The sequence below is a fragment of the Salmo salar genome, chromosome ssa02 (genome assembly GCF_905237065.1).
Source record: "Salmo salar chromosome ssa02, Ssal_v3.1, whole genome shotgun sequence".
Lineage (NCBI taxonomy): Eukaryota > Metazoa > Chordata > Actinopteri > Salmoniformes > Salmonidae > Salmo > Salmo salar.
In genome coordinates, this window is record NC_059443.1 from 31,468,566 (window position 1) to 31,492,159 (window position 23,594).

General features: G+C 42.2%; 1 protein-coding gene across 1 annotated transcript; it reads left to right on the plus strand.

Moving 5' to 3' along the window:
* The first annotated feature begins 403 nt into the window (after positions 1 to 403).
* Positions 404 to 23,215, plus strand: LOC106579931 (Golgi-associated kinase 1A). The gene is made up of 5 exons (XM_014160338.2): positions 404 to 869; positions 14,508 to 16,013; positions 21,053 to 21,175; positions 22,074 to 22,177; positions 22,585 to 23,215. Exons 1-5 carry the CDS (start codon positions 867 to 869, stop codon positions 22,787 to 22,789), a joined length of 1,941 nt encoding a protein of 646 aa, XP_014015813.1. The 5' UTR covers positions 404 to 866; the 3' UTR covers positions 22,790 to 23,215.
* The last annotated feature ends 379 nt before the right edge of the window (positions 23,216 to 23,594 follow it).

The following is a 23,594-nucleotide window of genomic DNA, read 5'->3' on the forward strand; positions in this document are numbered from 1 at the left end:
TGCTATGTGTTATTAGTTAAAGTTATAGACCTAATTGGTAAGGGGTCTTTGTTAGATCTGTCTCCTGTGACTCCTTTGCCAAGGGATGGATTGTGAGCCTAATACTTTACAATTCAAGCACATTTCAAAGTGGATAAAAAGCAACATTAATTCATTTTTATGGGTCTGGTTCTTATCATTTATTGCTCTCATCCACCAAGGATATGTGCGTGTCTGTTATTCAAATTAGGCTTCATGACTCATTTAAAAACGTGCTCTGCAATTTCAAGGCGCCTGTCTCCAGTATATGGACAGCTAGACCACGCAAGCGCTGCGCGGGCAGGCCGCCTGCTCTCAAATTACAGCGCATTCCTAGAGTCTACTAAATTCCCATCCAGTCCCAGAAAGAGGACTTTTACTGTGAAATAACCTTCCCCGAAACGCACGGGTCCCTCGGGACTGAGGGCTGCTTGTGATATATGCCTATGCTCCACTAAAGCAAAACTGTGGGTTGGGATTTCTTCTGGAGAAGTAGGCTACCACGAAAGTTTGAAGCCACTGAAACGTAGTGTAGCCTAGTTAAGTATTGTAATTTGCGAGGTTTATTGTTACCTTTATTGAAGCCAAAGTACCCTACAATAATGACAACTTCAATGTAGCCTATAGAAGGAGATTAAACAGCTCAATTCAAATGATCAAGTGATAGTCTATGGAAAAAGCACTGTGGAGAAACCGGAGACTTTACGCACGCTGCATCTTCAGAACCAATGCTGTCTAGTCTTCAATAAAGTTTGTGTAACCATATCTACATGGTGTCACCGGACGTATTTGCACTATAATAAACGCTGTAAACTTTCCTTGTGGAATGCACCCGAGTGGGGAAAACGATGGTAAGTGTGGTTCATGTTTCCTTAAATCAGCATTCTATTTTTGCTGCCCGATAGCAGAATTTCAAACTTTGTTTTAGTCTGTGCATCCACGTGAAAGTGCTGAATTTGCATAGTTTTGCTGCACTTTTGTTGATTCTGTTCCTGATAAAACTGCAGAATAGACAACTTCCAAACCGTTTGGCTAAAAAAGCTAAACCAATTTTATCTGTAGACTATACTATATCGCCGAAATGATGTGTGCCTTTATTTCATGTGATACGGAATTGTAATCCTATTTAGCCTGAACGAAAAGAAGCAAGAAAGTGGTCAGCTCAGAGCATTTGTTATTGGTCATATTTTAACACATCAGCACCAAGAGCTGACTTCCACTATCCATTCTGTCTGTTCTGCACTGACTCCTGATCAGAGAAACGTGTGAAGTGTCATTACTTATGGTAAGAGTATCAGTTGAATGAGTGGAGAGACTAGAAGTAATAAATGTTTATATTCTGAATATCTTGCATATTGGGAAAGCATGATAATGTATTATATTAATCTGATAGAAAATTATATGTTCATGCCTTACAAATATTAAAGTTGATAGTAAACCCTCTTACAGAAAGTTTAAAAAGGTTTTAGTCAAAACACTCTTTCAACTAGGTGATCAGGAATCAAGTCTCCCAGTTCCACCAGCCAGCCCCTGCAGTCTCACAGTTTCTTAATTGATTCCATACATGTAGACAGGAGACCCTGGTTTGAACAGCTCCATGGAATCCAAGAATAACTCAAACTTCTCATCTGTTGGACCTTAAATGAAGCATAAGGAGTATTGTGTCATGAATTTTACAAGCTGTTATTTATTGTGTTATTTTTACATTTTGAGGAGCACTACTACTCCTGGCAAAAAAAAAAAAAAAGTGTTTGGCACCCTAGACTGTATTTGAATAGTGATCAGCTTCTGCATGCAATGTTTCTGTGCTCAGACATAAACTCAAAGCTCAAGTGAGGTAGAGAGAGGCATCTTTTCTCTTCAAACACAAGCATGCACTGACTACAACCTCAACCTCAAGTCTGCCTCAAGTCATTCAAGGGGCCCCATTGGAATTCACTGCTGTACTCAGGCACACAAAAAAAACTCAAACCCCACAGGATATTGGTTAGACACAATGCACTGTGAGTGCCGTCCATCCATGGCTGTATTCTCAGCTGGGATTTCAGTTCCTGGGTTTGCTTTGAAAGTGAAAGCAGTGCCATAACTTTGTGCGCTTAAAGGGAGGGCCAACCGATGTCAAATACCATATTCCAGGCAGTATCGGGTCTCGGAGCAGAGCAGTCCAAATAAGCCCATGGTTCCTGTCTCAGACGGGATGGAATGCTTGTTGCCTCAATGCATTATGAATGACCCATGTAATATTGGCTTCCAAGTAAATCTGTTTGGAGGACAGGACTCTACACCACTGCAGTTCAGGGGGACAAAACAACGCCCTCTCAATTTAGAAAACACTTAACATTATGTTGCCCTTATGCCATAAACTAAAGATAACGTTAAGTACTTAAAATTATTGAATTGTTATGAAAAGACTGGAGTCAAATACAGTTTCATATTAGTCCTAAACAGGTTCTACAGTACCTGTGGATCTCTTTATATGGACTAGTAGGACTCCGTGAAGTAGGCAAAATTACCATCCAAACACTGGCGTCTGAACTTTTATAACTCACACACTTTCCATCTCGGTTTTAGTGTATGTGTGTGTGTGTGTGCGTGTGCGTACTTGAATGCTTGTGTGCGATCAGTGAAACCTATACAGTATACACTTTCATAGGTGTCAGTGTGCACTGTGCAGGAATTCTACCTTTTGAGCTGACCTTTTCACTGGGAAGAAAGGAACATGTCATAACAGCTCTGAGCTCTGGCTATAAGCTCCTGTTTTATGAGGCCTGATGGGTTTAGAGCGTCTTTACATCTCCCAGTCCCAGAGAGCATTAGGGGAAAGATGGCTCCTGGTAAAAGGTTGATGGTTAGATTAGTCCGGGGATGTGGCTGCAGGACTGTGTGTGGTACTGAGGTTTCCAGAGTGTGTATATTGATGAAAAAAACAGGTTGGTCCAACTGGGGACCAGGAAAAACTTTGATGGGTTGTAGGTTGTTTTATAATCTCAGTAATCCACATAGAAAATACATTTTCAGGAGGGGGGAGAGGAGAGGATGGGAGGGGAGGTCTGGCAGGAGGTTTCTATCACCAAATAGTGGTGATTTTGTTGGTAAATCAATCTTTTGTCTTGTTTTTGTGTTAGGATAAAGAAAGAATGTAATGTTGCTTATTCTGGGCCAATTTTGCACCAAAAATGTCATCCTTCTTCTGAGGTTCCTCTCTTGCCATAGCATGTCAGATTAAAAGCAGACCTTCTTACATGTGCTCACACACTGCAGCCATATGGTTAGAACATTCTTGCTCAGGGGATTCATGTTTTTCATAGCTGTTACTAAGGCCTGAAGTTTAGAACATACGGTATATCCTTAGGCATCATTCCTTAATTTACCTAATGCATGACTGGTGGAAGCATGACAATTCATTTAAATTGTTTCGTCTATCAGGCTTTTTTGTGAAATGTTTAGATTATGATTTCAACTTGCAACAATTGAAAAGGCAAACATGCTCTCAAGTCGGTACCAGTGTGTACCAAACATGCTCTCAAGTCGGTACCAGTGTGTACCAAACATGCTCTCAAGTCGGTACCAGTGTGTACCAAACATGCTCTCAAGTCGGTACCAGTGTGTACCAAACATGCTCTCAAGTCGGTACCAGCAGTGGTGGGAAAAGTACCAAACTGTCATACTTGAGTAAAAGTAAAGATACCTTAATAGAAAAGGACTCAAGTAAAAGTTTAAATCATTTCAACATTCAGACATCATTTACAAACAAAGCATGTGTGTTTAGTGAGTCTGCCAGATCAGAGGCAGTAGGGATGACCAGGGATGTTCAGGTGATAAGTGCGTGAATTGGACTATTTTCCACTCCTGCTAAGCATTCAAATTGTAACGAGTGCTTTTGGGTGTGAAGGAAAATGTATGGAGTAAAAAGTACAATATATAAGGAATGTAGTGAAGTAAAAGTAGTCAAAAATATGAATACTAAAGTAAAGTACAGATATCCAAAAAAACGACTTAAGTAGTACTTTAAAGTATTTTTACTTAAGTACTTTACACCACTGTGTGTGTGACATTATTTATCACTGTGCAGGCAGGGTCTGGCAAGGGGCCTATAAAGTGCACAGCAGAGAGCAGCGCCTCACTGACTACTATTAAGGCTCCTGCTTAACGTCTCTGTGTGTGTGTCTGTGTGAGTGTGTGCGTGTGTAGTAAATCACAAATGTATTCAGCCGGCTAAATGCATCAACCGTGTGCCCCATGGGAAGTCAGTTGGCCAGCATTCATTTACATGCATAGAATACAATGTTATCAGCAGCTAGCCACACTGCCACAGGACAGTCAATTGACCTTAAGCAGTTTATACTGCAGGTGGGTGATATCAATTTGTAATTCAACATCACACTAGGACATGCTGCTCTCATACATCATTTGAATAACTGCAATATTTGACATTTAGTGCATATAAACGCACACTAGTGTCCTGTTCAAATTGCCTTTGTTCTTTGGGTATATCTTGAAAAGTAACTGACTGATGACCTCACCGTAGGCTACACTGATCCTCTTGTCTTGTGGGCTTTACCTTGTAGATTTTCCTCTGACACAGTAGCAGTATAGCCTTGGGGAATGTTTGGATCATGACACTCCTGTATCTCACACATCCATCCATACAGTACTGCGCATACAGTTTGCCTGTCACACTTCAAGAAGTTTTCCGCTGTCATTCAGAAAACCTGCGGTGATTTGACTACTGTGATAACAGGATCTTGACAGTGATCCAGAGCTGTCCCCATCTGTCTCTCCAGGCAGGCCCTGCTATGCTCGCTGCTCGGGAGGTTGTGTGTGTGTGTGTGTGTGTGTGTGTGTGTGTGTGTGTGTGTGTGTGTGTGTGTGTGTGTGTGTGTGTGTGTGTGTGTGTGTGTGTGTGTGTGTGTGTGTGTGTGTGTGTGTAGAATATGTGTAGTGGTCTCTATTTGTGTCTTTTGTGTCTGTGTTTACTTGATATCAATCAAATTCAATCAATCAAATGTATTTATAAAGCCCTTTTTACATCAGCTGATGTCACAAAGTGATATAAACAGCACTGGGCTGACTTCTTCAGTCTCACACTGTGTGTGAGTGGATCATTGACTGCAGCAGATCGGCTGTTGTCACACTCCTATACTGAGTACTGAGGCCTCTGCCATAACAAAGAGGCGTTGCTGATCGTGCACACGTATACACACAGGCACATACACACACACACACACACACACACACACACACACACACACACACACACACACACACACACACACACACCTATACACACACCCATACACACAGGCACACAGACACGTATACACACAGGCACACAGACACATATACACACACGTATACACACAGGCACATACACACGAATACACACAGGCACATACACGTATACACACAGGCACATACACGTATACACACAGGCACACACGTATACACACAGGCACACACACGTATACACACAGGCACACACACGTATACACACAGGCACATACACGTATACACACAGGCACATACACGTATACACACAGGCACACACGTATACACACAGGCACACACACGTATACACACAGGCACATACACGTATACACACAGGCACACACGTATACACACAGGCGCACACACGTATACACACAGGCACACACACGTATACACACAGGCACACACGTATACACACAGACACATACACGTATACACACAGGCACATACACGTATACACACAGGCACATACACGTATACACACAGGCACACACGTATACACACAGGCACACACACGTATACACACAGGCACATACACGTATACACACAGGCACACACGTATACACACAGGCGCACACACGTATACACACAGGCACACACACGTATACACACAGACACACACACGTATACACACAGACACATACACGTATACACACAGACACATACACGTATACACACAGACACATACACATATACACACAGGCACACATACACGTATACACACAGGCACATACACGTATACACACACGTATACACACAGGCACATACACATACACACAGACACATACACATATACACACACGTATACACACAGGCACATACACATATACACACACGTATACACACAGACACATACACATATACACACAGACACATACACATATACACACACGTATACACACACGTATACACACACGTATGCACACAGACACATACACGAATACACACACGTATACACACAGGCACACACACACGCATACACACACAAACACGCGTGCACAGGACAGGCAAAGCAGCAGATGGTTGCCCCTCTTCTCCTCTTCCCCTCTCTATCTCTCTCTCACTCTTTCTCTCTATTTGTCCTCTCTTTCTCTCACACACCTGCAGAGTTCCCTTTGTAGATGAACATCATCAAGTCATTACACTGAAGGTCTCTCTGTGTGCAGCGGAGAAGCACACCTGTATCAGCCTGGCTGTCACTCAGAGAGAGGCTCGGTTAAAGAGGAGAATAGAAGCACTGTTGTTCTGTTTGGGCCCCAATCTCACCACTCTTTCTCCCAGGTCCCGGGGTATAAAGCAGAATGTAGACCTATGAGTAGCCATTATGAGAATGGCCCTCTGTGGTATAGTAAGAGACCAGTGGAAAGGAGGATATTGCTGATGCTGACTGGAGAGGCAAATGATGAGCAGCAGTTTATGTTTCCATCTATGGGAAGAGCTGGTTTCTTTTCCCATGGGATGGGGTCGTTGCAGTGAAATACGCATCATCAGGTATTTTTATTTATTTTACCAGGCAAGTCAGTTAAGCACAAATTCTTATTTTCAATGAGGGCCTAGGAACAGTGGGTTATCTGCCTGGTTCAGGGGTAGAACGACAGATTTTTACCTTGTCGGCTCGGGGATTCAATCTTGCAACCTTTCGGTTACTAGTCCAACACTCTAACCACTAGGCTACCTGCTGCCCAAATTGTGGTATTGTCAAGGTCACTTCGAACTCAGCGTTGTTATAAATCTAGAGAGAGTGTTTGAGTGTGTGTGCGTGCATGTAAGTGTGTGTGTGTACATTGTGTGTGTGTGTTGCCAGTAAGACTACTTGGGGCGTCATGTGCATTACTGCTTCCACTCCAGTACACTTACAAAACACCACTTCCTCTCTCTCCCACTCTCCCTCATGAACCTGTGTTCAACCAACCACACAGTTTATTCCTTTCCTTTCAGTATAGCCATCTTGCGATAATGTTTTGCTCCATAACACTTCCGGTCAGTGTGATCTCTCAGGCAGCAGAGATGTGGTGACTGATTCAATGAAGGTCTTCCCCTGTCTGACATCAGTGGAGAGATCTCATGCTGCCTTTTCTATGCCATCATGTCATATTACTGTCAGATGATGGACTTTGTTCTCCCTCACCAGTCAACACTACAGCAGAATTGTTTGTTGTGATGTTCTGTGTGGTTTTACAAAGCAGTCAGTGGATTTATTGCATTCTTTGTTAGCCTTTTTGTTGTAAGGAAGGTTCTCGCTTATTTTTCTCTTTCAAAGTTGCCTCAGCGCTGGGACTGAATGGTCATGTGAGACAGTAATTATTCCCTCTCTTTGACTAGAACATCTATTTAATGCACACAATAATAACCTACATGAACATGGAAGCAATTCATTTCATGTTAGAAAATACCCCCTAAACCTCCTGTGCCCATTGTCACGAACCGGCTCGAAGTTCGTAACAAAAGGGAGACAACGTGGAGACAAGGAATAACAAAATATATTTATTAAATAAAGTAAACTAAATACAATTAATAATGGTCTGTGTAATCAGTAATCAGTAGTGTAAGTGAGTGTTTGCATGCATAAATATGATAATGTGGGGTGTTGAAAGGTGCCAAAGCAAACAAACAAAAGGCCACAAATATACCACAACAGAATCTATAAAGGTGTCTGCATGGAGAGTCTCCTCCATGAATGGGGAAGTGGTGTATTTATCCTGGGACACACCCAGGCCCAGGTGTGTCCCATGTCGCTGACGACCCTCCCGGCTCCGCCCACCGGCATCCTAATAAGGAAAACGAGAGCAAAGAGAAAGAATAGAGTGAGAGACTGGTGTGATGACCCTCCCACTCTTACATACAGATAGACACACGTGCACTTATGCGAATAGATGTTTTCACACAATTTCACACGTACAATTCATACATGCCCGTTACCAAGTAGATGATGCCCATTAACTGAATAATATTCTGTGTGTAGTCACAGTGTATCCATTTTGTCATGGTAGAATGGCGAGAGAATGTACTTCTTTGTTCTGCCATGCAGGAGTTTCATTCTCAACGGGTGATTAACTACAACATATCAGCAGGAAAGAGAGAGCCTCCCTCCACATACTAGTGTACGTGGTTATGCTAATAGAGCTGCAGCCCAGTGCTTTTCCAGAATATGACTGTGACAGTCCCTAAAGCCTGACCACCAAGAAAGTCTGTTCTCCTCCCACTGAACAAGGCTACTTTGGGAGCTCTTTTTAGATGCTATTCTCGGTGTAATATTAATGCTATTCATCTACAGTATTCACCCTCTCCCTTTCGCTCTCTCTTTTTCTCTCTCTCCCCTCCCTCCCACTCTCCCTCCCTACTTCCACCTATCTCTCCTCTTTCTCCTCCTCCCCCTCTCTGCTAAACACAGAAAATAATGAGATAGATTTTCTCCTAATCTTCTTTGAATCCTGTAAAGCATTTGTTGCATGTCTCAGCATTCCTGCAAACCTGTCCTCGAGCATTCCGTCTACTAAAGGAGAAGAGATGTAAAAAGAATGGAACAGAAGGTAAAGGCATCAGACACCTGGCCTGCTGAAACGAGTGGGAGGCTATAGTCTAATAGAATTCCAGCCTTGCGGTTGTCATAGCTGGAATTAGACTGAAGTGGAACACAGACAAATGCTGAACAACAATTGGTAAAGATCACTGCAAGAAAGGTAATTGACGAGGATGACTCCACTCAATAAAGTTAAGCTACTGTATACTTCCTGTATTCTTCTAGTGTTCTTTGTGTTAGATACAGTTGAAGTCGGAAGTTTACATACACCTGAGCCAAATACATTTAAACTGTTTTTCACAATTCCTGACATTTCATCTTAGTAAAAAATTCCCTGTCTTTAGGTCAGTTAGGATCACCACTTTATTTTAAGAATGTGAAATGTCAGAATAATAGTAGAGAGAATTATTTATTTCAGCTTTTATTTCTTTCATCACATTCCTAGTGGGTCAGAAGTTTACATACACTCAATTAGTATTTGGTAGCATTGCCTTTTAATTGTTTAACTTGGGTCAAATGTTTTTGGTAGCCTTCCACAAGCTTCCCACAATAAGTTGGGTGAATTTTGGCCCATTCCTCCTGACAGAGCTGGTGTAACTGAGTCAGGTTTGTAGGCCTCCTTGCTCGCATGCGCTTTTTCAGTTATGCCCACACATTTTCTATAGGATTGAGGTCAGGGCTTTGTGATGGCCACTCCAATACCTTGACTTTGTAGTCCTTAAGCCATTTTGCAACAACTTTGGAAGTATGCTTGGGGTCATTGTCCATTTGGAAGACCCATTTGTGACCAAGCTTTTAACTTCCTGACTGATGTCTTGAGATGTTGCTTCAATATATCCAAATAATTTTCCTACCTCATGATGCCATCTATTTTGTGAAGTGCACCAGTCCCCTCCTGCAGCAAAGCACCCCCACAACATGATGCTGCCACCCCTGTGCTTCACGGTTGGGATGGTGTTCTTCGGCTTGCAAGCCTCCCCCTTTTTCCTCCAAACATAATGATGGTCATTATGGCCAAACAGTTCTATTTTTGTTTAATCAGACCAGAGGACATTTCTCCAAAAAGTACAATCTTTGTCCCCATGTGCAGTTGCAAACCCAAGGATGAACCAGACTTGTGTAAGTCTAGAATTTTTTTCTGAGGTCTTGGCTGATTTCTTTTCATTTTCCCATTATGTCAAGCAAAGAGGCACTGAGTTTGAAGGTAAGCCTTGAAATACATCCACAGGTACACCTCCAATATACACAAATTATGTCAATTAGCCTATCAAAAGCTTCTAAAGCCATGACATCATTTTCTGGAATTTTCCAAGCTGTTTAAAGGCACAGTCAACTTAGTGTATGTGAACTTCTGACCAACTGGAATTGTGATACAGTGAATTATAAGTGAAATAATCTGTCTGTAAACAATTGTTGGAAAAATGACTTGTGTCATGCACAAAGTAGATGTCCTAACTAACTTGCCAAAACTATAGTTTGTTAACAAGAAATTTGTGGAGTGGTTGAAAAACGAGTTTTAATGACTCCAACCTAAGTGTATGTAAACTTCTGACTTCAACTGTAGGTGCTAAGATGTGGTGTGTGGCCATGTAACAGATCATATAGCATGTGAGCTGAAAACCGTTCAACAGCAGCCATGCAATACAACAAAGACTTTGTGTCAATTTCGTGCTATTTTGTTTTTCTGATGATTAAAATTCCTATCAAATGTGACACCAAGGCATTTGTCTTGTTTTTTGTGCTGTGGTTTGGTTTTGAGCTGTGTATCATACTCCCTTGCTGTGCATGTCTACTATAGAGAAGTGCTAACGCCACTAAGAATCAACACGATGTCTTCATGTTGACACAGTCACACGGTCACACAGACACACAGACATACAAGGTGCTACATGCCTGACCACTAATTAGAGCTGGTTGGCCAAACCACTGGGAAAACAAACTGGACAAGATGACACTTGGCTTACATCCCGAATGGCAACCTATTCCTTATATAGTGCGGTACTTTTGACCAGGGCCATAGTGCACTAAAATAGGGAATAGGGTGCGTTTTGGGACTTAGCCTTTGCTTATCCTAACCAATGCTCCATAGCTTCACCTGCCCGTGGCACAAAACCCACAAGAAAATAGACCCTGTGTGCATCTGAAATGACACCCTATTCCCTATATAGTGCACTACTTTTGTGCAGGATTTGGAAAGGGTCAAGACAGGGTGCATCTGTGTCACTTCCATAAAATTCCAGAACTTTGGAATGTGATTAATGTGTTCTTGGAGAGCAGGTTTCATCAGTGAGTGTGAGTGAGTCTTCTGGCTTTGCCAGGTGGAGGCTGGTGTAGTGAGTCACTGGAGGGAGGGTGTTGGACCGTGGCATAGGGAAACTTCAGCTTTATCCACCCACCGCCAAAGAATATCTCTGCTGCTCAGGAGTTTATTACAATATACAGTACAGTATAGGTGCAGGACATATCTTATGCAAATTAATCCCTAGATATACACCCTACGGGCACTTCTGTAGATATGAGAGGATTGGATAGGTGCAAGCAATATGGCGGGAATTTCACCTGGCCTATCAGAGGGCAAGATGGAGCTACCACCATATTCTGGTGGTATACTATATTCTACCTATCCAACTATCTCAGATCTACTATTCATATGCCTGGGGGTTAGCTGGGTAAGTCAGCTGGGTAAGTAGTCGATCTTATTCAGACAGGGATCTCCACGGACATCTAAAAGCCCATCAGGACCCTTACCCTGACTCAGACAGAACTACTGGCATGACTTTCTTTCAGAAGAGCATAATGAAATCCATTCACAGGTGGGGTCTGGGAAAGCTGTAAAACTGTCGTCAGCCACCGACTGGGAAAAGATCTCATGGGTTTGAAACATTCCTTCGGTTGAATTCCCTCAGAGAGAAAGAGAGGAGCGAGGACACGACAGAGGCAGGCAGAGGGACAGCTGATGTAGGTTGTCTTTCTGAGAGATGACTGCTTTCACCTACAATTGGTTATGTAATTAGTAGAGTTGCATTGTGGGCCAGTAAAGCTGATCCTTGATGGCAGTTTCTCACTAGTCACTGTTACTAAATATTCATCTAAATGTAACGCAGACAAAATAGAAAAATAAAGAAGAATTAATGTATGAAATGTATGCAATCACTACTGTAAGTCGCTCTGGATAAGAGCGTCTGCTAAATGACTAAAATGTAAAAAATGTAAAAAATTATTAGAAACAAAAAGATGGAAGAAGCTAAGTTATATTCATAATAATACTGTATGTATGTGAAGATCGAATGGAACCATAATATTTAGTCTTTAGTATTTTCTTAGGATCCCCATTAGCTGTTTCTAATAGGGATCTTCCTGGGGTCCAAACAGAAATTAAACATTACATCATACAAAACATCACACAAATGTACATTATTGTATTACAATTTTACAATACTATATTACATTACTAAGAATAATGTGTGGGTGCGTGTGTATAGCATGTGTTAGTGTGTGTCTTCAGAGTCCACTTTGTGCCGTGAGGTGGTGTTTTAAGGGTCATTTATTTCTGATTTTATTGCTTGGGTTAACTGAGGTGGGCGAGAGTTCCATGTAGTCATGTCTCATAGCCTCTATAGCTATACCATAGCCTCTATAGCTCTATACCATAGCCTCTATTGCTCTATACCATAGTCTCTATTGCTCTATACCATAGCCTCTATAGCTCTATAACATAGCCTCGATTGCTCTGTACCATAGCCTCTACAGCTCTATTCCATAGCCTCTATAGCTCTATACCATAGTCTCTATTGCTCTATACCATAGCCTCTATAGCTCTATAACATAGACTCGATTGCTCTGTACCATAGCCTCTACAGCTCTATACCATAGCCTCTATAGCTCTATACCATAGTCTCTATTGCTCTATACCATAGCCTCAATAGCTCTATACCATAGCCTCTATAGCTCTATACCATAGCCTCTACAGCTCTATACCATAGCCTCTATAGCTCTATACCATAGCCTCTATAGCTCTATACCATAGCCTCTATAGTTCTATACCATAGCCTCTATAGCTCTATACCATAGCCTCTATAGCTCTATACCATAGCCTCTATCGCTCTATACCATAGCCTCTATAGCTCTATAAAGACCATAGCCTCTATAGCTCTATACCATAGCCTATATAGCTATACCATCGCCTCTATAGCTCTATACCATATCCTCTATAGCTCTATACCACAGCATCTATACCATAGCCTCTATAACTCTATACCATAGCCTCTATAGCTCTATACCATAGCCTCTACAGCTCTATATAGACCATAACCTCTATAGCTCTATACCATAGCCTATATAGCTATACCATAGTTTATATAGCTCTATACCATAGCCTCTATAGCTATTCCATAGTTTATATAGCTCTATTCCATAGCCTATATAGCTATACCATAGTTTATATAGCTCTATTCCATAGCCTATATAGCTATACCATAGTTTATATAGCTCTATACCATAGCCTATATAGCTATACCATAGTTTATATAGCTCTATTCCATAGCCTATATAGCTATACCATAGTTTATATAGCTCTATACCATAGCCTATATAGCTATACCATAGTTTATATAGCTCTATACCATAGCCTATATAGCTATACCATAGTTTATATATCTCTGTACCATAGCCTCTATAGCTCTATACCATAGCCTCTACAGCTCTATATAGACCATAGCCTCTGTAGCTCTATACCATAGCCTATATAGCTATACCATAGTTTCTATAGCTCTATACCATAGCCTCTATAGCTCTATACAATAGCTTAATCCTTTCATTGATATGTGATTCAGATAAATAACTGCCTCTGGATTTACCATACAGTAGATTTGAATAACATTGAGAGCATATTCCATAGAGATCCATCTGAATTGATTTATCTCTATGGCATACATACTCTATATGCGATGGAGACTTTATGGAATGGGACCGGTTTGTATTTAGGCCTATGCCACAGAAAAGTAATTCATCATCACAGAGGCTGCAGTAGAAGTAAGCCATCCAGAATCTGGTTGTGTCCCAAATGGCACCCTATTCCCTATGGGCCTCGGTCAAAAGGAGTGCACTATATACCATTTGGCACGCAGTATCTGTCAGCACATTCTGGATGATCTGGCGTGCAGAAGGGAATGCTGCAATATCTATGTGTTTGCCATAGTATTTGTCTCAACTCAGTAACTGTAACTTTCCTACAATATAAGCTGAGGAAAGCCCAGCTGTGGCTGAAAAAGGCTTTATTTACACTTGTGTGCATTGCAGCCGGGATACATGTGGATCAACTCTCTCTCTCTCTCTCTCTCTCTCTCTCTCTCTCTCTCTCTCTCTCTCTCTCTCTCTCTCTCTCTCTCTCTCTCTCTCTCTCTCCTTAGTGTTTTAACAGAATAACTTACCAAATCCTTAAAAAAAAAGTTTTTGGTTTGCCCTTGTCCTTCAGTCTGTGTACCGAAATTTGCATTTGTCAACCTCTGAGAGATTTAAGTTTCCTCTTCTGTAAACACACACTGGAATCTGAGCTGTTCAGTTCAAGTGGCCGACCAGTTTAGAGAGTAAATATATGATCTTTGATTTATGGCTCTGCTCCATTATAATCATGGCTTTTTGGTGGTTTCCTCCCAACTACAGACCTAACGTTCTCTTTGTTTCCTGTTTCCCATGCATGCAGGCCTTGAGAGTGTGGTCCAAGATCTGCTGCAAGAGGTGGGCAGTGTGGGCCTTCCTCCTCCTCTTTACCCTGTCTGTGGTGGTGATCAACACCCTCCCCTTCCCCCCCTCTGAGACACGCAGGCTGCCCTCACGAGGCCTGAGCTCTGCTGGAGCCGAAGGGTATAGAGCGAGGGCTAGACCCAGGGAAAGGGCCTCATTGGCCCCTCACCACCAACACCATCTTCCTCTACCCCTCAACGGTCACAGTGGAGGTTGGAAGCAGAGTGTCAAAGTCAAAGAGTCCTCAAAGCATCACCTGGTCATGGTCCAGTCCAAACTGGATAGGAGAGCAGCTAGCATGACAGATGAGAGAACTCACAACAACTACAAGAAGAATCGTAAAACTAAGGGCATCGCCTCCAAAAGGAAAAAGAAGAAAGAGATGCTGCCAAGTTCTAGTAGAGACAAACAACATGATATCCAGCCATTGACAGTCAATGCTGTGCTAATAAGGCATGATGGAAGCCATCTAACCAACTGCAGTGGTTCAGAGCTCTCCACCCAGCCACCACCTCTTCCCAGACAAAGGAACCTCCAGCCAGCCGTGACCCAGACTGTAGCGCACAGCCAGAGCCGCCCTTCTACTGCCGCCCTTCTACTACTCGGCCTGTCTGACTCTGAGCACAAATGTACTCCAGATGAACAGAGGCAGGACCAGGGGCACACCAGGCAGGCAGGGCAGGCAGGGAAAGCAGGGAGGAAGAACCTAACCAAGCAGCAGGCTGTGAAAAGGGTCCCCAGAGAACTCAGGAAACGTGACAGACAGCCTTCGTCTGGGCGTAAAAAGACCCGGCCCACAGCAGAAACAGCAGCAGAGGCAGAGAAAGGGAGTGAGAGGGAGGCCCACTGGTGTAAGATGTCAGCAGGAGAGAGGGAGTTCCCAGACACTGACACACGGAGAATAAGGACTGGGGACCCTGACTCTCTGCCATGGCTCAGCAAGGACGATATTCACAAGATGGAGTTCCTCTCGGGCAGCGAGGTTGTCAGTAAGGCCAGGGTCCCAGCCCACGGACAGGTCCTCCATGTAGGGCTGAGTGCCCCTCATCATCCCCCTTCTCTTGGGGCTCCATTGGCTGACCACAGTGGGCACTGCCAACAGGGTCTTTGTGCCTTGATCAAACGTCCAGACGACTGGTTCGAAGTCTTTGCTTTCCATTTAGACCGTGTTCTCGGCTTGAACAGGAGTCTGCCCACGGTGTTCAGGGCCTTCCACAGTGACATCCTGCCTTATAAATACACCAGAGGGCCAGCCAGACCCGTGGTGTGGTGGGACCCAGGCATCCAGCACCTGGCTGATGATGACAATGACCAGAACTCGTTCCCTCTCACCTGGCCCCAGTACCAGAGCCTGCTGAGGGCCAGGTGTGGCAGTGGCAGCGGCGTGGCCCTCAACGAGACCCCCTGTGTGGGGGTTCACCATGCGGAGTGGGGGCACCTGGCACTCTTTGACTTCCTCCTACAGGTATAGAACAACTGATAACACTGTATCCTCCAATCAGACTTGTTAAACCATTTTATTTAACTTATTGACAGCATTGATTTGAACATTTAAGAGATACATTGGCAAGAGTTAAGAGGTCAGAAAAACTAATAGGTAGTGAATGTGACTTTTAGATTTTATATGTGACTGTTAGATTTTATATGGCTCCTAATGCCAGTCATTCTAACCCGATCTTAATTCCTAACCGTATCCCTAACCTTAGCCATAACCTTAACTCATTTTTATCCTGATGTGCCACTCAAATGTACACATCCAAACTGATAGCATTCTATATCCTTTCAATCGCACCATGTGAAGACAACCTATGGAAATAATGCATAGACTAGAGTTCTGATTGAAATCTCACCTCACCTTGAGAGATGTAAGTTTTGTAAAGTTGTTATTCCAGTACGCTGTATAAACGAACAGTTAGCTGGTGATTCACTTAACGTCACTATGGAGGGCCCAGTTGATAAGGACTAATGAGGTCAGGCAGACTGGGAAAACTCATGGCAGCCAACGGTCCTTGCTTATGTCCCAAATGGCACCATATTCCTTATATAGTGAACTACTTTGACTATAGTCCTATGGGCCCTGGTCAAAAGTGGTGCACTACAAAGGAAATTGGGTGCCATTTGGGATGCAGCTCTTGTTTTGCATTTATATTAAAGAACATTCTCACTGGATGAAATCCACCGACCTCGTCTAATAGTAGGCTGGCAGTCCTTGATAATGAGCCTATTTGAGCACTGGATTGTATTGCCAAGGTCTTATCATCTGAAGAACTCTACTCACTAAACTGCCTTTGATTGAAAGATGCCGGCCAATGAAAAGAGTGTGGAGATCTCTCTGTCTGGAGCGATAAATGTAATTGATTATCAGATAATTATGTTTTTTCATGGATCACAGGTAGAAGGGTATTGTAGTGAGTGCATCCCATCAGCTTACTAGACATACAACAAAATAAGTAATTACTTCAAGCATCGGCTGTCAGTGCAGCTTACCGATCGCTGCAGCTGTACACAGCCCATCTGTAAATAGCCCATCCAACCAACTACCAACCTCATCCCCATATTTGTTTTTGTTTTTTCTGCTCTTTTGCACACCAGTATTTCTACTTGCACATCCTCATCTGCACATCTGTCACTCCAGTGTTAATTGCTAAATTGTAATTACTTTGCCACTATGGCCTATTTATTGCCTTACCTCCTTACTTCATTTGCACACACTGTATACAGATTTTCTATTGTGTTATTGACTGTACGTTTGTTTATTCCATGTGTAACTCTGTGTTGTTGTTTTTGTCGCTCTGCTTTGCTTTATCTTGGCCAGGTCGCAGTTGTAAATGAGAACTTGTTCTCAACTGGCCTACCTGGTTAAATAAAGGTGAAATATATATATATTTTTTTAAATGATCATTCTCCCTGCTAGATGAATGAACATTATCATTCTCCCTACTACAGTAGATGAATGTATCAGCGCAGTTCAATAAAAAATCAACACAATGTTTGTCTCTAATTTAGCTTCTAACTCGTTTATGATCTGCCTTTGATCTATAATGAAGTTGGAGATCTTTATTGTGTAATAGATGATGGCTGATGGTCCTTGTAAGAGCCAGATGGAGGATTATTGTGTGTGTGTGTGTGTGTGTGTGTGTGTGTGTGTGTGTGTGTGTGTGTGTGTGTGTGTGTGTGTGTGTGTGTGTGTGTGTGTGTGTGTGTGTGTGTGTGTGTGTGTGTGTGTGTGTGTGTGTTTGTAAAGCTGAGACATCCTGAGAGGATGTAATTAAAACAGGGCTGATAAGGCCAGCTCTGCCACAATGTCACTCTAAATGGAATAGTATGTCAGTCTAACTCTGCATGGGGAATATCTAAGCTGCCATTAGGGAATGAGAGGTGGCAATGAAGCCAACAACCCAATGATGTTTATTGCATGTAAGAGAGAGTTAGTACGTATGGTATAGAGAGAGTACATTGTACAATATTTGATACACACAAACACACACACACCAGTCTCGGTCTCCATCAGGCCTCTAAAGACCCAATGACTGGCCGCTGGCAGTGTGAAGTCAAAGTGTCAGGGTTGCCATGGTGATGCGCGGCAATCACGGATGCCTAAGTCCACATTAGGAAGGACTGAGAGGAAAGTGATAGCAGCTGCTCCTCTCGCTGTCTGTCTCTATAGCCAAAAGAAAGTCAATTTCTTTGTTTAGAAAAAAAACAGAAGGAATAAAGAGTGTGCTGGTGCGCTCGGATGGGTGAAAACTACAAGGCCATGGAGACTTAGTATTAGGTGCTCTTTGAAAAGGGTGGTCTGTGACTGGCAGAAACATTATGTGGATGAAGGACACCACATAGTAAACAAAACATTAAGAAAAATGTCGTGGGGCTTACTTTTTCCATCCATTCCTTTGTTACTGCAGGGTGAACAGTCATCGTTACATAGTCAGTACAGATTGCAGGCAGAATACATATTGTTTCAGAAAATAATGTCTCACAATGAGAAGGAAACAATTTTTCTAAGGCATAAAGAGGCTGAGTAAACATATATTTTTTTAAATGCCTCTAAAAAAGATGAGTCACAAATTGCATTCTTTGATTGTGTTCAATCTAAATTCTTTCTCTTTGGAGGCTATTACAGCGTTTTATCCATGCTACCCATTCTATTAAAAATAGAAAACTATTTAATAGAACACACAGCCACTGAGCCAACTCAGCGGTAGAAAAATCTGATAAAGATAAAGATAAAGAAAGACTGCCTTATCTCTCTGTGAGATGGAATGGAATGGGTAACTGAACTATGGGGGGAGATAATAGTGGCTGAATACAAAATGGAACGCTATTCCTATACAGTGCACCAGATTTGACTGGCTCTGATTAAAACTAGTGCACTATATAGGGAATAGGGTGCCATTTGGGATGCGAATAGCCACTGTATGAATAATACATGAGTAGTCTCTTTGCAGAAGTCAATACCTGTAACATGGCCAACTGTATTGATTGTATTGATTCAGTGGAATTGCTGACTGGGACCCTGTAACACTTGTTCCTACCTGCTCATTTAACACATCTAATGGCTCTGATGTGGAACCTAACACCAATTAGCAAGGGGAACAGTGTGAAGGACACACAGTCACACACGCAGTTCGCCTGGGGAGAACAGAGAAGACAGAGGACCTTGCGCCAAGTGTCCTCGTTGTTGGTCATTGCCTTGGATGCTTTGAATTGCCATTGTAGGCTAAGAAGGCTACCAAAGTTTTGTTATGAATTAGTTGTGAGAAGGCTTTTTGCTTTGCTTGTGATGTTATTGTGTGTGATATAGACCTTAATAGCATGTCTTGTTTCCCAGAGACTTGGTGGTTGTGTAATACTGTATGTCAACACTAGAACCGTATCCGGGAGACTCCTGTACTCTGCCCCTACACGAATGAGTGTATTCTAGTGTAAGGGTGAAATGTAGTAGGGATGTGAAAACTCCTGAAGGCGCTAAAGAAGTGAAGCGAAATGGTGTGGTGTGAGTTTTACCACAGAGAGGCCCAGACAGCCTTGGGGGCATATCTCATCTTGGTAACACTCAGAGGAGTGTGGCAATACCTTCACTTCTCAGTTTAACAACAGTGATGACATTGCTCCCTTCCTCCCCTGATAGTTGGTTTGTTCTGCGGGGTAATGAGGAAGAGAATGATAGCACAGGTGTTGATGTTGCATCATAGTGTTTAGCGATTTTTTTGTGTGAAAATGCAAAAACAAATAAACTGCAGTAAATGCATACATGCATGAAAAAAATATAATAGGATGGGTGTTAACTTTGAAAAAAGAGCTTCCTTCTTTAAACAGTGATTATTGAAGTTGGTGAAGTGGAGAGAAGTCAGCCTGAAGTTACAATAAATATGAATTTAAAGTACACTTAAAAGTTTTGCTTTACTATAGCATTCTTGTTCATAGAATTGGACGTGCTGCAATAAATGAGGTGGCAAGAGAAGCAGTCTTACTGCTTTTGCTAGCTTGCTCTGGTTTGCCCTGACTGCAATGACTGATCCACCTCTTACTGTAATCAACTCTGGTGACCTCTGACCTCATAGTCAAAGTTCCCGCCGGGGTCTGTCTCACACAAGTAACTACCTCCTCATCATCCCTCCTCTCACGTCCTCTCACCTTCCCCCCACTCCTCCTCTCACCATTCCACTCCTCCTCTCACCTCCCTCTCGCTCTCGCTCTCATGCCAAAGGCTTAAGCTGTAACTGTCACTGACTCTATCAACACTTTGCATTTGGATTTATGTTAACAAAATGATCAATGACTGCATAGCGAACAAACGGTAAGAGTTATTTGCTATGGTTGATGATTTCAGAAACAAAATATATTTTTAACTTGTTTCTTGTCACCCTTGATTTTCCTCTTTGAAAGCTGTTCTGGAGTCTGAAGTTCTTTATAAAGAAAGGACTGAAGAGATCCTATAAATCAGGAGTTCCCAACCTTTTTTCACCAGGGCCCCTTTTTCACATGTAAAAAAATGTCATGCACACCACTGCTTTTGTTATTGCTGTTTATTGAGATAGCATATGTTAAATACACCACCAGCTTGAATTTGTTTCATTTGTGGGACCTAGGAAAATGGTGTTGTTCTGAAGCTAATTACCTGCAATTCTACGTTTTTTAGAGATAATGATCTTAATAATGGATAAAGAAAGTAGTCTAGACTGTTATCAAATATGTTTTATTATGATAGTCTGAAATGACGCATAGTCCAATATCTTTCACTCCTCGACTTTAGAAGGTCGTAGCTCAGCTTCTGGATGTCACAGAGACCAATCAAATATAATCCTTGGGTGTTTTACTGCTTGTTTCTAGCTTAAAGAATCACAGATGTATGTGTTGTTTTAGATCGGTATACAATCAGGAATTGTAAAAAACTAAAACAATTGGGAACCCCTGCTACACAGTTCTGTATGTAATTCCATGGAATGGACATTGTTGATGGTCAATCCCAACTAATCCATGTTCTTCCATCCCCCCATGCAGGTGAATGATCGTCTGGACCGGTACTGCTGCGGTTTCCAGCCTGACCCAGCAGAACCATGTGTGGAGAACCTGCTACATACCAAGTGCAGGAACTCAAAGGATCTAGTGCTGGTGCACATCCTGGTAACTGTCATATCACACCCAAGAAACATCACATGGACATAATGTATGGGCCATTCTGGCTCAGACAAGGCTTACTTACTTACTTACTTACTTGGTCATAATGTAAGATAATAGCCTGCAGGAGGTTTAGGAGGCGGCTTGTCTAAATAATCGAATAGGACAATGTAAACAGACCTCTACATTTATTACTACAATCCAGACCTTTTCTTCTTCACAAAGAGAATTCCGATGTTGGACAAAGATGATCACTATTCTTTTACAACTGCTCTGTGGGAAAATGACTCCCTCTTTCCACTGAACCTGCTGAACTCATTGCTGATACTTGGTACTCGCTCTTGACAAAGACAAATAGAATTCTATTAAGCACATTACGCTTTATTATTTCAACTGTTGTAGAAAGGAGTAGGAGTTGACTTTGTATCTATATACTGGATTCTTGACCTAGCTCACTGTAATATAGTGTATCTTCTGCTGTACATATCATTCTTAGTCTATCTTCTTGATGTGCAGTATATACACATAGATTGCTTTTGAATTACTCATACAGTGTTATTTGGGTTGTTAACTGGATCTGTCCTGACAATTCTGATTTCTTATTTCTTCGTTTTTGAAGATGTTAAGTGTACTTTGACATTTTTAGTATGTTGTTAGGAGCTAATAACACAAGCATTTCACTGCACCCGCTATAACACTATAACGCTGTGTGTGACCAGTAAACTTCGATTTATAGTTTGATATACAGTGAGAGGTCTAAAAAAGTAATATCTAGTTTAAAGTTATTTTCCCGAGCCTTCATCTCATCTCATAATTATTATATTAATATCTATCAAAGAGATACAGTTAGTGTTGATGATACTTTATGCTAAACTATACTGTCTGTCTATGTTTTTTTCTACAGGTGAGGAGGGCAGAGCCTACCAGACTGGTGTTTATAGACAATGCAGGCAGGCCAAATCATCCCCATGACAACCTCAACTTCCGCTTAGTAGAGGGCATCGATGAGTGAGTACAAACATCTATTATCCAGTCTCTATTCAAGGCTAGACAGAACCATGGAAATAGGCTTAGTCTGCCAGAACTCTGGCCAAAAGTACTGCACTATATAGGCAATTGGGTGCCATTTAGGAAGCACCTTAGTGTACAGAAGCTCAGTTGAACCCTACATCAACCCCACATCACACAGCCTTGATGTGTGTTTTCTAAATTCAGTGAAGCGAGTGGGCGGATCTTCATAACTCTAGCGATGCATTGTTATTATTTCTTTCTGAATACTTCAGAGATGCAGTATAACTGTTGGTAGATTAAACTAAAATAGCCCACATCATCACAATATGCTCAGTCAATTGGGTTTGATATCCGCTGTCTGGTATTTGTCTGGATTTGACAGTCTTACTGTATTTTTCTGGCAGGTTTCCAGAGAGAGCCGTATCAGTTCTCCAGTCTGGCTGCTTGGAGAGCATGCTCCTGAGCTCCCTGTATATGGACAAGGAATTCTGGGAGAGCCGAGGGGGGGCACGTGGCCTGAAACCTCTCATCCACACTGTTGAGCAGAGAGGGAGGATTCTGCTGCAGCACATCCACGACAAGAGACTGAGACTGAACAGGGATTTGTGAATCCAATGGACCAGAAGGCACCCAGCAGCACATTCATTTAATCCAGGCAGGGGGTGCCAGCGACAGACATGGAAGCCTCCTCAAGGTTCCAGCCAGCCTAAAGACACAGGGTGTGTCTTAAATGACACCCTATTCCCTATATAGTGCACTACATATGACCACAGCCCTTCATTGTCTATAAACACCCTACGAGCCCTGGTCAAAGGTAATGCACTATATAGGGAAGAGGGTGCTCTTTGGGCCGCAGATACAGTATGCCTGCTCCATGCTGGTTATGTTTTCCCATCCATGTTGTGTCCATACATCTTGCCAACATCCCTCAAGCCAAGCAAATTATGTTATTGAAATTGCACCATCTTCTTCCCTTGCCTGTTCATGAGGTGAGTTTTGTATTTTCTAATAAAAAATAGCAGATTGAAAGATTTATTTAATGTCTGTTATATGAGATAAGCGTTTGGCTGTAATCTTAAAATGAGAAATTTTAGATCAATGAATAGCTTCCGAACTGGATCCAGGCTTCTTGTCGATAAGAAAATACCAAACCTTTTATAAGATTGTGCTCCTAAGACAATGATGAGGAAACCCTCTCAATTGGGTTAAAGGAACACAATTATTATTATTATTATTGTTGAACATTGAACTTATTGCCTATGTTCCAGGACATTTAGACAATGTTGACTCCACGCCAATTAATGAACAATGGACAATATATTGAAGTGACCTACGGACAGGGGTTGCTTCCTTGCTACAGCACATTGCATTCCTATGGGCTAACTGTTTAGGATAGATGGCCAGTCCCATAGGC

Coding starts and splice junctions, on each gene's coding strand:
- LOC106579931 (XM_014160338.2), top strand. Junction 16,014..21,052: donor TCTTTGACTTCCTCCTACAG/GTATAGAACAAC, acceptor CCCCCCATGCAG/GTGAATGATCGTCTGGACCG. Junction 21,176..22,073: donor TAGTGCTGGTGCACATCCTG/GTAACTGTCATA, acceptor TTTTTTCTACAG/GTGAGGAGGGCAGAGCCTAC.